We start from the raw sequence: 14,305 nt of genomic DNA, 5'->3' as shown, positions 1-14,305 counted from the left end.
TGCCAGCTCTGGTTGTTTTTTGTGATGTTATTGAAATCTTCGTTTGTTTTAAGTTACTCATATTGTCCTCCATGAGTGTTGTTAGTTTAACAATATCAGCGTTCTGTCAGGTTTAGAGAGTTTAACGAGTAGTAGGAGAGTTTTGGAGAGAAATATGGGGAGCTCCTCTGTCTCGTGCCTGCTTCCTCTACATCGCCAAACCGGAAGTCCCTTTTTTTCACCCTATCTCCTGGAACGGCCTTAATACTTTCGTGTTGTGCGTTCACACATGATATTCTGCATACCTTGGTTGTAACAAGTGGTTTTTTGAGTTATTGATGCCTTTCCATCATGTCAAATTAGTCTGCCCATTCTCCTCATGACCTCTGACATCAACAAGGCATTTTCATCTACACAACTGACGCTCACTGGATTTTTATTATCTTTCGGACCATTCGCTGTAAACCCTAGAGATGGTCGTGCGTGGAAATCCCAGTAGATCAGCAGTTTCTGAAATACTCAGACCAGCCCGTCTGGCACCATCAACCATGTCACGTTCATAGTCACTTAAACCTCTTTCTTCCCAATTCTGATGCTCGGTTTAAACTTCAACAAGTTCTCCTGTCCAGGTCTACATGCCTAAATGCATTGAGTTTCTGCCATGACTGACTGATTAGCTATATGTGTTTACAATAAATTGAACAGGTGTACCTAATAAAGTGACCGGTGAGTGTATGTTGGACTAAAATGATTAAGCTAGAGGTCAATCCGGTCCGTGTATTGGTTGGTCATTCGGTTTGTAGGCTAAATAGCAACTTCCTGACGCAAAAATGAATAAAAGTGCCGTCTTTTGTTTCAGTTTTGTTTAGTTCAGTTTAACTAATAACTTCCACCATGACCCTTATCCCCCCAAAAAACAAGGACTACATAGCTTAAAGACAACATCCCCGTTTACCAACCCACCACAAAACCATTAAACCCATTATCCTCTCGTCTGCCTGCAAATTGCCTAAAGAGCCAAAGGGTCTGGAGATGATGGAGTGAACATGGTCCCCCACTTCATCCTACAGTGCGTGGACTCTTCAGGAACCCTTGCCAGGATCCTGATGAAAGATTCAGCCCGCATTTCTCGCCTAAACAAACTCGAATACACAACCACAACATAATCAAATTGAGTAAAAATTATTAGGTCTATGAGTAGGACGTAGGTAGATCTTTCGGACCACCGCTCCAGTCTCTTCTCAAGACTGCATTCTTTGAAGTGTTTCTCCAGCCAGACAAAAACACCAAAGTAAAAGATTGGTATATAAATGTTTTTTATTTAATTTGGAGATGTTTACAAGGTGTGAGCTTTATTAAGAGGTAGGTAAAACAAAGGGCATTTGTTTGTAGAAACAATCCATAGTGGCTGAAAAGCAGGAAAATGTCAAATAATGTAGTTGTCTCATTCTAAAAAAGTAATTTTTTCCCGATACAATTTCAGGTAAGCTACTGTCATGTTATAATCATCCCATTGACACAAGCAGTTATAATGCCATGTTCCAGCACTGCTACTCATTAGCGACAAACAGCACACAGCTCATGGAAGGAAGGGGCGAGGGTGAAGCCCACAGCTGGTGTCAGATCCAGGTCATCTTCTCTTACTCCTGGTGCAGGTGTGAAACGAAAGCACTGAAGGAGGGAGGTGAAGAAGAGAAAGAGCTCCATCTTAGCCAGACCTTCTCCCAGACACACCCTGCGACCTGCAAGGAATGGATAAAAGACATATGTCAAGAGCTCAACTGAATCATGCTGTGTAAAATATCTTATTAATCTTCAGACAACAAAAACTTGAATAATTTGTCGTACCTGCAGAAAAGGCCATGAAGGCGTCTCTCCTGACAAATTTACCATCCTTATCCAGGAAGTGGGAAGGGTTGAAAGTGTGTGGGGTCTCCCATTCGCTCTCATCGTTCAGGACAGATGTAAGCAGAGGTAACACAGTAGTCCCCTGTAGGCAAAAGAAGAGAGCAGGTCTGTCATGTGAAGGCTCAGTATGAAGCCCGTTTTCAGGTTTTACGAGTGTATGTACTGTAGGGGAGAACGGGTCATATGTCACACGGGTTGGTTGTCACAATCCTTACATCTCGGAACCAGAAGGCGCTGTCTGTGAAATTTTGGTATGTAAATATCCAGAATTGTGACCAGAGGTCACCTACCTAGTCTTCCGTGGAGTTAGACTGCTGAATTTGAGGTGAGAGGACTGTTTGTGTTTTTCACGTCAAATTCAAAATATTTAGCTCCTCAGTGTTTTCCTTCTAGGCTTTTACACAATGGGTTTATAACAAAACACTTGTTACCCTAAAAAAGTGTGAAGGGTAAACTATAGTTTAGAATGTGGTTAGCAAGCTAATTAGTTGTCAGATGGTTGTTGGCCTTGATGCTAGCAAGAAATTCAAGTTGGGGTTGGTCGTCACATTTTTTGGGGGGTTGGTTGTCACATGTTATCAAAAGGCTGCAGCCAGAAAAGGAACCCAATAACGAAATAAATTGACAAGCTGCATCCTCACTGACACCCCAGAGAGGGAAAGAATAGATCAGGAAAAGGCAGCTAGCATGCAAAAGAAAAAAGGGCAACAAAATCAAAACAGTGCATCCCAAACTAGACCAGCTGCCAAGGCTACAGTAAGTTATGTAGGCCTATTTGTCAACTTGACTATGCAATTAAACTTTCAAATTTAGTTCTGCTTTCTTGCCTTCTTTTTAAGATTATTCTCATTAAGATAACATTGTGACAAACAACCCCATAATGTGTGACAACCGACCCCTTGATGGGGTTGGTTGTGTTTAGGTGATGAGCAATTCTCACTTGAGTAAAAAGTGTGCCTACTATCCCCGGTCTCCCCTACATATCGAGCAAAAAAAAAAAATTGTGTTCAAGTACTGAAACAGAAGTGAGCACTAAACCTTCTTGATGAAGTAGCCCTGGAAGGTGACGTCTCGGCTGGTTTTGTGAGGAATAGCCATGGGGACAATGTTGGCAAGTCTCTGAATCTCATGGATGACTGCATCAATGTACGGCATGTTTTTCCGGTCTTCTACCCGAACTGGGCGGCCTCCTACCACCCTGTTCAGCTCCTCATGGACCAGGTCTAAACAAACACAATTTTAAATTGCTAGTCTTTGTCTGCATTCACTTGATCAACTCAGCAGCTTTGTGAAGCTGTTCATTGAAATAGTTGTGCTTTAAACACAATGCTAAAATGGTATTGTTCAGCAGGTGTGATGTTTTCACTATGCCCACTATCTAGTTTAGCATGCAAACCATTGCTAATCAAACACTCAACACAAAGTATAGGGCTGATGGGAATGTCATTTTCAGCTGGAATTTGGTTGCAAACCAAAGTATTCGGGAGGAAAAGTTAAGGTATCATTACATGATGACAATCCATCCAAAAGGGATCATGAATGTGCGTAACCAAGAAATTCCAAAGGTTGTTGGGACAGGAGATCATCAAAGTCATTAGGGTTCCTAGTCTGGGCATTTTGGATATCTGTTTAAAATTGGGTGGTGGTGAACGTACTGACAGACTACTAGCATGGCTAAATTAGTACAACTCAGTCATTAAAGTATTGGCCTGAACCATTCAAAGGACGCAGAGGAGCAGTGTAAAGTGGGAGGACTTGGTTAGGCTAAAGACAAGCCAGGCCGTTGCATTCTGGGTGAGCCTCATAGTTCAGATAGCACATGCAAGCTCACCAGCCAGGAGCAAGACGCAGTAATCTAGCCACCAAACATCAAGAGCCTGGAACAGAACCTGTTCTGCTTCCTGGGTGAGGAATGAATGTATCCTCCTGGTTTGGTGAAGATTAATCTGCCGAAGCTGGTAGATGTAGCCATGTTGGCAGCAAAGGACGTCTGGTTATCCAGTATCACACTCATGTTCCTGAGAGTTTGGGTATCTATAGTCATGTACAGGTCATGCACTGGAGATACAGTATCTCCCCTGGATGGAAGAGCAATTCAGTCTTCTCAAGTTTGAGCTTTAGGTTGTGTACAGACATCCACTAAGATATGTCAGTCAGACACACAGAGATTCATGCTGCCTCCTGGGTTTCAGATCAGGGAAAAGACAGAATTTGTTAAATCTTTCATAGCAGTAGACAGCGATGTGAGTGAGTAAAAGAGCCAAGGGAATTGGTACAAAGAGAGAAGAGGGGACCCAGAACAGGACTGAGGGACCAGAGTAGTGAGACTATCTTTTAAGTTTAGTCCTTGAGGCAGTATGCAGAGAGTGCAGAGCGTGAGACTCCTGGTTGTAATAGGGGCGAGAGGGTAGGCTGCTCTAGCAGTCTGGAGTTCCTTTGTGACGTTCAGAAGGGCAGTTTCAGTTGAGTGGCCTGCCTTGAAACCAGACCGGTGGGGTCAATAAGGTTGTTCTGGTGGAGATGGGTTAGGGTTCAAGATGCTTTTAGAGTGTAAGGAAAACAACTAGTTCTCAAAGAGATATTGATGGGCTGGGTAAGAAAACGCAACAAGGAGGTCAAAAGAAATAGAAAGAAAAACGTGAGAGGCAAATTCAGGGAATTCCAAAAACCATAGTGTTTGTCCAGGAGTAGGTACACATGTGGTGTGTATGTGATTCCCGCCTCCTCCACAGAAACATATTGGAGGGATATATAGTGCATTGATATGGATGTAACTGTCCCCAAGTTGGTTATGATTTATTCTGATGTGACAGTGGCTGACTCATGGTTTGTAGGCTGAACATTGTTACGTAGTTAAGCCATTAGAAATGTTGAGCATGATGTTCATTGCAGTTTTTAAATATACTGTATATTGTTAGAAAAAAAACAAAACCTCATTCTCTCCTTACCTTGTATATGTGGATATTTGGCCATGAGCAGCAAACCCCATCTAAGAGTAGCTGCTGTGGTATCAGTACCAGCTCCAAACAGGTTGGTCACTGTAGATATCATGTTATTCTCATTGTAGTGAGTGTCCTTAACACAAGAGTCCTAAGAGAAAGAACACAGACTTATAATTATAAAATATACATTTGCAAAATTGTTCTTCCATTTCGTAGATGGAAAAAGGTAAACGATGTTGCCTTACATCTTCTTTCTGCTTCCGAATCAGGAAACAGTCCACGAACCCCCTGCATAGGTCAGGGTTTAGTGTCTCTTTCAGATGCTTGATTAAATCTTTGACAGCAGCGACAGACGTCTCACGATTTTTTAAAACATTCTTCCGGGTTTTGATCCAACTGAGCAGCCTGGGAAACATGTTGAAAAGCTGTGGTGTAACAATAAAAACAACAAAGAGTATCAAAGACAGTGAAGACCAAACAACAACCCAAGTAGGTAGATTTAATTCTGTGTGCCTAATACGTGTTATGGCTCATATTACATGAAAACACATTTTTTGTTAATACAGTGCTGTGCAAAAGTTTTAGGCAGGTGTGGAAAAAATGCTGTGAACTAAGAATGCTTTCAAAAACTGAAGTTTTAACAGTTTATGTTCCTAAATCGACAAAATGCAGTGAATGAACAGAAAAGAAATCTAAATCCAGCAGTGCCATCAGCTCAGAACTGCCAGACACCAGTGGGACCCAGGTACATCCATCTACTGCTCTCAGCATTGAGGACATCATCAATCTCCTGTCCAAATCTTCAACTCCATTTGCAGAAACATGCAAGGAACCTCCACCATGCTTCACTGTTGCCTGCAGACATTCATTATTGTACCGCTCTCCAGCCCTTCATCGAACAACCTGCCTTCTGCTACAGTCAAATATTTCAATAAAATATTTTTGACACATCAGACCAGAGCACCTGCTGCCATTTTTTCTGAACACCAGTTCCTATGTTTTTGTAGATAGTTGAGTTGCTTGACCTTGTTTCCATGTCGGAGGTGTGGCTTTTAGGCTGCAACCCTCCATGAAGACCACCTCTGGACAGACTTGTCCGGACAGTAGATGAGTGTACCTTGGCCCCACTGGTTTCTGCCAGTTCTGAGCTGATGGCACTGCCGGACATCTTCCGATTTCGAAGGGAAATAAGCTTGATGTGTTTTTCATCTGCTGCACTGAGTCTCCTTGGACGACCACTGCATCTACGATCCTCAGCGTTGCCGTTTCTTTGTGCTTCGTCAAAAAAGCAGAAACACCAGTCTGCTTTGAAATCTTTGTCTGGGAGAGACGTTGATTTTCCAATATAACTACTTTATTCCCTCACTTTCCCATTATTGAAAATTGATTAAAAAAATAACTATTATTTATATTTGTGAAAGCGTTCTTAGTTTACAGCAGTTTATCACACCTGCCTAAAACTGTAGCACAGTACTGTAATTTTCACATTAACAGTCAATATTGATGAAGAAAAGGATTTGCCTGAAACGGTCAGAACTGGAAAATGCCATGGTCTTGGCCAAATCTATGAAAGGAATAACCTCAGAGATTAATACTCTGCTGCTGTGTACATAACGTGTACATAAATATAAAGCTTTCTCTGCAATAGGCTTCATTAGCAGTAAAAGGACAGAATAGCCAGCCCTCCAAATTTAGGGGCGGCTGGTTTGAGAAGTTGGGACTTTTTGTTTGACCAAAATCAAAATCACTGGGTGCTAGTGCCCACTGGTGGTGTGTAGTCTGTATAGCTACTAAGGCACAACTCTCCTCACTTATGTGCACATCTGCTACAGCACAAATGCAAATAGCAGAAGCTACAATTCAGAGGCATTACTCTGATCTAACTGATTATATGCATGTCCAGCTCTTGGAGAAAATTACTTTAAATCCATTAATATCTATGTACATAATTACCAAATGTGTGTACAAAAACAGATCAATGTACACATGTATAGATTTGCATATTTCCAAATCTCGATACACTTGCAAATGTGTTTATCACAATCACAATCTGACTACGGATTGTAGCGACTAAAAGATTCTGAAAACACATTTGCAGATTCCTGGACACATTCACAAATCTCACAGATTGGTTTAAACATTTACAAATCTGACCCACATACATTAACATATCGTACTGGCTTATTCTGAAAAAGAAAATAGCCTACATAATTCATGGCTTTACAATCTCAGAGAATATCAAAGTTTTATTTTTCCTGGTAGATTAAGGGCTTTAAATCTTCTTTTATTGAAATGTGAGGCTTAAATGTACCTGGATTTGTGCAGAGCCAACATCGCGTATGTTCTCGTTGGCTCTCGTCACCATGTTTATGAATCGGGGATCGCTATATTCAAACCTGCTTCCATACACGATAGAGGAGATAATATTGGATGTTGCATGATTCATTGGACGTGATGTATCAAATGGTCTCCCTGTTAAACAGCAGCATTATTGATTAAGATTGAAGTACAACTCAAAATGTGCAGTCTTTCACTATTACAACAGACCTCACCATAACTTATACATGGCTCCAAAACTTAAAAAATGGATGATTGGAGCACAGCTATCGTTTCATTTGTTGATTATAATAATGCACTCATACCTTTATGCTCTTCAAATATCTGGTTCAAATGGCGACATTCCTCCAAGATTTTCTCCTCTGCAAGTCTTTTGCCCATCCCAAAGTCTCTTAGGGTGGTGAGGGCAAAACGTCTCATCTCTTTCCATGAATCTCCGTTTGCAAACAGAATCCCTATGAAACATGGCATGACAATTAATCTGTGTTAGGCATTTATATTTGATAAGATAACAAACTCATCTGGGGTTCAGCTTGTTAGCTAAAAAATAAAAGATAAATAATTGAAACATTAAAGAAATTATCCAGCTTGTAACTTATAGGAAAAAAATTAAGTTTGTGCATACCATGACCTTGATTAATTTCATAAAATATAGGGGAGATATCTCTGTCTCCAAACTCTTCTGCGTGGCCGACCAGAGCCTCTTTGACTGTCTTGTACCCAGCCAGGACCACCACTTTATTGGTTCCAAAGTACACAGTGAATACCGATCCATATTTCTTAGAAAGCTGCAAATACAAAAGAAATGCAGTCAAAACGTGAAATCTGCACTTTTGGTTTTTAATGTGAGATATAAAACATGATATACGTATATAATAACATTTGTTTGAACAGGTTTCAACAGATTTATTTTTTCTATTTTTTTATTACTGTCTTGTATTTAGTTTTGATTTCCCTTGATTGTTCTGCATGTGTGTGTGTGTGTGTGTGTGTGTGTGTGTGTGTGTGTGTGTGTGTGTGTGTGTGTGTGTGTGTGTGTGTGTGTGTATTGTATTCTTATATGCAAATTTATTTTCGGTGTGGTTTCCATATAAGCGTACAAGTTACTGCTGACCCACACATGTACTTTGTTTTAGCACTGCGTGTTTTTTATATTGTATGCATGTGAAATAAACTAAACTAAAACGTAAAAAGTGAATGTCTAAGAGCATTAATCAATATAAATTAAAGGCAAAACACGTGAAAAGCATCATAAGACGGATTTGTTTCTATCTGGATTAGAGTGCTAAACTCACCTCACAGAGAGTATTGTAGGGTCTTTTGAGATCAAGCTGCAACAAGTTGCCAAGCAGCGGGAGAGACCTTGGTCCCGGAGGTCCTTTTCCCAGGTCAGTGGAAGGGAAGCTTCTGAAAACAATAAAGATGACGAGTAGGACAACAATAGACTCCAACACAGCGGTGGGATGAGAGAGGAGGGAAACAACTACATTGTCCAGAAGAGACATTTCTTTGCAGAACCGACTGACTGTGCTGCTGTCAAAACACAATGCTGTTTACGCTCTAACAAATATGTGGTATGTCTCTTGCAGCTGCAAGTGTTGGGTTACTACTTGTCGCCTCCCTCTCGTTAAATACTTTTTCAGGTCACAGTTCTTAAAGGTACAGCCTACACACACAAGATTCACACTTAGCCCCACCCCCTAGTTCTTCTCTGATTTAGTGACCGCCAATAAAATAATGTCCAGTTTACGCAAAACCATTTTTTTTTCCTTCAATAGGCTATCTTCCATACCATCATGCTGAGTTGGCCATTTTATTGAAAATTAGGATTTATAAATTATAGGGGAGAGTGGCCTGAGTTGTGCCGGTGGGGAAGTTGTGCCACCTCTTGTTTCTAGAAAACCATAGAACAAATTGGAAATGTGACCACATATTTAAGAGTTATAAGTAAGTAAGTAAAATGTATTTATAAAAGCACATTTATAGCAGTTTGCACTGTCCAAAGTGCTCTACATAGTGCATTCAGTAGGTAAAAAATTAAGGTAAAATAACAATAACCAAAATAAAAGACATAAAGCCCAGACATCCACCTCTAAACAAAAGCCCCTTTTACACAGCCAGTGAAAGCCGGGAAAATGCCGGCATTTCGGCCGTTGGCCCTGCTGTATAAATGCTACCGCTGCAGGGTTCGACATAACGTATAGCCGATGGCCCGGGGCCAGTAAAATCATATGCAGGGCAAGTTGATTGGCCGGGCCAGTGACTGGCCAATCACAGTTCAGTATCTTTTTGTAGACCACGTCATGGTTCATTGAAATGCACGTTGAGAGTCGGAATGAAAGCAGTGTTTATTTAAGACTCAATATAATAAACCTAATATAAAATATATTTTTTTAATGAAAGGCCAGTGGACAACCGATGCGTGGGCGTTTTGACAGGCGGAGCAACAAGCGGGTGCACTCTCGCTCCGTTGGCAGAGCTGCCTACCGTCCGCCTGCGAGTCGACAAATCAGACTTGCTTTGCCCCCTTTCTGTCTTCCCACAGCAGAGGTTGAGGTGCAGAAAATGATAAATGCGCTTGTCCTTTATCTGCCGCCGTAATGTTGCAGTATTTGCATCCAAGCCCCAATGGTAATACAAATGAGAGGCTTTATTTAAACGCTGTGAATGCGTCTCCGGTGATTGTGTCGGTTGTAGACAGAAATGAACGGAGGGACTCCGCTCACTGTACAGTTCCTATAGTCGCGCAGTTTGGCACTGTGTTTTCAGGCTCGAGACATTCAATCAGATCGCGGAAGTCTTTCCCATTGAAATCGCTAACGGGGAGAATATCCCCGGTTATTATTTTAGCCACAAACCACAGTTCATCTGCGCGGCGGCTCACTCGCTGGCGAGATCACACGGTGAAACGCTGCTGTGATCGGACGAAGGCATCGTGTGTTTCTAAGGTGATTTAACGTCATAGTCTTAGACGAGCGTTTAACTTATGCTGCATATTTTGCACTGCATTGTTTTTTATCAATAGTTTGAAAAAATGGTCCCACACCGGACTCTTATGTGAAGCTGACACTTCATGGAGAAGTGACACTCCTGCAGCGCGCTCACGACCAGACGTGAACTCGTACACGGTGAAATCTCCCATTAAAAAAAAACGGCATAACCCACTGATTTTCGGATTTCTATTCTATTTTTAAAGTCAACTTGAGCGCAAGTGGAAAACCGGTCATTCGGTCGACACATTCACATCCCTAATGCATATAGAGAAAGTAATAAAAACAGCCTAATGTGGTGGGTTTCAGTCGTCTATAATATCGAGAGTTGCTGAGCAGATAGCCTTTAAAGGTTAAGGTCACGAGGAAGAAGTAGAACCTCCCTAGATGGACGTGTGTTTGACTTGGTATTGCACAAATGATGAAACGATCTGTCTATTAGTAGGAGACTTAAAGACACATGATACACCCCACACACAGATATAAACGGGTCCTGTAACTAGCAACTTCAGTGCCATTGCGGCCTCAGCCCGCTGCTATCTTGCTCCATGAAATCCTCTGTATGTATCCTGACTAAAAACTCCTGAAATAAAACTCCTGAAACACAATGATGATGTCCGGCCTCGCCCTTTGTCTTGGTCGCCATGGGGAATTCGTCTACCACAATTGGCGTCACGATGACGGATATAACCGGAACATGAAGACTACCTGTACGCTTCGGGACACATCTGTTGGAATGAGATCAGATGGACTGTTGCTGTTGAAATGTTTTTGTCTGTTCCAGTATCTAAAAGTAACTGAGAACTGCGATGGGAGATAATGTGTAAACGGCTGATAGTGCTCTGTGTAAGTTCAAGGTCACGGCATGAGTGTCCGGTCTGGGGGACTACACAGAGGCTCCGTTATGGCCAGGTATCCACGTAGTTCCACTGTTATAACAAAGAACCGTGTGCAGTTTTATTGACTAAGACTTTGGAAGAAAAGCTGGACTGGAAATCAAGCTTGTTACGTCGCTCTGTGCATTCATGTACGCTATGGAAAAGGGAAAAAGACTTTAGAAAAAGTGTCAAGTTTAGAGACCAACGTCTGTCATCAAGATTTCTGCCTACTCGGGTTACTGCTCCCTCGCTGTCACAAGTGCAATGCTGTGGTTATGCTGATAGAGGAGGAGGCCACGCGCATACCAGCCGCATACCAACTTGGACTTTCCTGGGCCACTGGCCACCAAAATTCCACCTCTGGCGGAGTCTGCCAGGTATGAAATGGAGGAGCCATCCTCTGTGCCAAAGTTGGATGGACTACATCTCCCATGCAGGCTGACCATGGCTAAAAATATCTGAACTTGAGACTCTTGAGACTCAGCTGCAGAGGGCTCTCGCACCCTAATCTCATTTTATCATCGTTCAGTGTTTGAGTGGTTGCATTATTGGTCCTATTCAAATGTAGTTTACGGCAGTAATGGTTTACATCTATGCATTGTATTCTACATCACTCATAAAGAGTGTTTCTGTGTTTTGTTGGAGGTTTCTGTCGGGCCATTCAATTATGTTTGGTTGCATCACGTTTTTGGTTGATGAAGTGTCATCAAAATGGAGGAATGTGGTGGGTTTCAGTCGTCTATAATATCGAGAGTTGCTGAGCAGATAGCCTTTAAAGGTTAAGGTCACGAGGAAGAAGTAGAACCTCCCTAGATGGACGTGTGTTTGACTTGGTATTGCACAAATGATGAAACGATCTGTCTATTAGAAGACTTAAAGACACATGATACACCCCACACAGATATAAACGGGTCCTGTAACTAGCAACTTCAGTGCCATTGCGGCCTCAGCCCGCTGCTATCTTGCTCCATGAAATCCTCTGTATGTATCCTGACTAAAAACTCCTGAAATAAAACTCCTGAAACACAATGATGATGTCCGGCCTCGCCCTTTGTCTTGGTCGCCATGGGGAATTCGGCTACCACACTACCACACCACAAAGAATGATCAGGGGCCGTATTCACATAACATTTTATCTTAGCGCTAAGAGTACTCCTAAGGAGCACTAAAAGTTCTTAGTAAGGAGTTATTTCTTAAAACCTATTCACAAAGCTGATAAGACCAACTTTTACTAAGGAATGGGAGGGACTCCTTAGCTAAGACTAGAGGGCGGGGTTGACCCTGTTGCTATGGAGGATGTCATGTTCATACCTACTATGCCCACAGTGATTGGCTGAGAGGGAATGAGAGCTAAGAGTGAATTTATGCTAGAAACACTGTGAGAGATATCCATATCGTGTCGCTGTATTAAAGTAAAGAGTTTTATATACAATTAATGACAAGTGACACTGATTTAACATGAAACCAAGATACTGCAGGGTTTCCCACACCTTCGTTCACAATTAGCCTACAATAGCGCCGCATAGGTCTATTCATTTAAAATTTTACAATGATTTGAATCGGAAACATATCCTCATTGAAGAGCTGCACGCCATGCACTCTCACTGTATTTCTCTCAATGGCGGACTATGCAGCAATAGTCAGACAACGACAAACCAGGAAATTCACAATTTAGAAACAACAGCCGGCGAAATCGTAAAGTGCATGCGGAAGGAAAAAGGCGAGACGCGCAACTATACAGTAGCGGACCTGTGGAATATAGGCCTACTCTAGTAACAAATTAAACCCAAACGTGACACCAACAGTAATTTTCAGTGCATCGTAAACCCAAAGCAACTGCAGGAAAAGGAACTTAATACATATTTTTTTATATAAATATAATAAATATAAATGTGTCTATACTTTCTAAATATAGCTTTACTAAGATCATTAAACCCTTAAAGCTATTAAGGTACCCTTTGTAAAGCTCACTATCATTACATCTCTCCAAAACACCATCAAATGATTGTCTGTGATTTACTCATAGTGACTTAGGAGTCCTCTCGAGGACTCCTAGCTTTTCATAGATTTAGGAGCTAGTTTTAGCTAAAATGCTTTGTGAATTACACTTATCTTAAAAAGTTAGGAGTCCTAAAATTAGGAGTGAAACGCCCCTTATTTTTGAGAGTTACTCCTAAATCAGCACGTTAGGACCTACTCTTAGCCTTAAAATGTTTTGTGAATACGGCCCCAGACCTTCATCTCTTATTTTTTTTTTTATGTTTGAACATGACTTCTGCAGGTGAACTATTCATTAAACTGCCCAAATTCAAGAATAAAAACAATCATCAAACTACTGGACTTTAAAATACTGGCCCACTCTTTCAACATACTTTCAGTTGTAGGCTTCAAATTCAATATGTTTGCCTGGTTTTATATTATGTGTATGAGCAATATCAACATTTCATATAATTAACTAAAAGAAAAATAACCAAATCTAAAGGGAATATCTATACTGTTACAGTATAGATATTCCCTTTAGATATGGTTATTTTTCTAATACAGGTATTAAAATTATTGACACCAAATTATGAAGAAAAAAAAGTGTGTGCAGGGCCAGTGAAAATATACAAGGGGCCAGTAAAACTCGGATCCACTGGCCCGGCGGGCCAGTAGGAAAAAAAAGTTATGTTGAACCCTGCGCTGGAAGAAAGGCGAAACAAATTGTTCCGGGAATTTTACTACCTCGGGGGTAGTAAAATTGCCGACACAATCTGTTCCGCCTCTCTGTTTAAATGTGACTGCTTGTTGATGCGGAACAGTGTGACGTTCCATAGCCTACGTTCTTAACATGCGACCATGTAAGTGTAACAGTGTAAATAATAACTTGGCTTTAATGTTAAATTCCTGTCAAACTTGGGACTGCAACAAAAGGTTTTTTGTGTATTTTATTTTGAAAGTCCACAGCGGAAGTTGGTTTCACACTTTTTGCTGGGCACTTTGTTTTGCGCTCAGAAGTAAAACGAAGTTACGCTGTGGGTACGTTGCCGTTCTGTTCGCTCGGACATAAAGTCAGTAATAAATGAAAACTACATATGATGTGTAAACTATCAGCATTTGTTGTATAACATGCTTGACTAATGGCATTTGTAAAACCAGTAGTTTTGTTGTTTTGTGACGAATTGTTGCCGTAGTGTTTGAAGAGTCTTTGGGCTAGCAGCCAACATGTGTGAGGAATGTTTTATTATTTACTATCTGTGGTTTTAGCTAGTTACTTTCAGCACGAGGTGTA

General features: G+C 41.2%; 1 protein-coding gene across 1 annotated transcript in view; it reads right to left on the bottom strand.

The window, feature by feature from the left end:
* Positions 1-1,361: 1,361 nt before the first annotated feature.
* The window catches only part of abca3b (ATP-binding cassette, sub-family A (ABC1), member 3b), a 57,627-nt gene continuing 44,683 nt past the window's right edge, over positions 1,362-14,305 (bottom strand). Inside the window, exons 32-40 of the mRNA XM_080043908.1 lie at positions 8,462-8,570; positions 7,792-7,954; positions 7,472-7,621; positions 7,141-7,301; positions 5,075-5,254; positions 4,836-4,977; positions 2,926-3,110; positions 1,828-1,969; positions 1,362-1,721 (exon numbers count right to left, since the gene is read on the bottom strand). Coding sequence (XP_079900034.1) covers positions 1,537-1,721; positions 1,828-1,969; positions 2,926-3,110; positions 4,836-4,977; positions 5,075-5,254; positions 7,141-7,301; positions 7,472-7,621; positions 7,792-7,954; positions 8,462-8,570 — 1,417 coding nt within the window. The 3' untranslated portion in view covers positions 1,362-1,536. The remainder of the gene's footprint in view (positions 1,722-1,827; positions 1,970-2,925; positions 3,111-4,835; positions 4,978-5,074; positions 5,255-7,140; positions 7,302-7,471; positions 7,622-7,791; positions 7,955-8,461; positions 8,571-14,305) is intronic.

The sequence above is a fragment of the Ammodytes marinus genome (genome assembly GCF_949987685.1).
Source record: "Ammodytes marinus genome assembly, chromosome: 16".
Lineage (NCBI taxonomy): Eukaryota > Metazoa > Chordata > Actinopteri > Uranoscopiformes > Ammodytidae > Ammodytes > Ammodytes marinus.
This window is presented reverse-complemented; position numbering and strand designations above follow the sequence as displayed.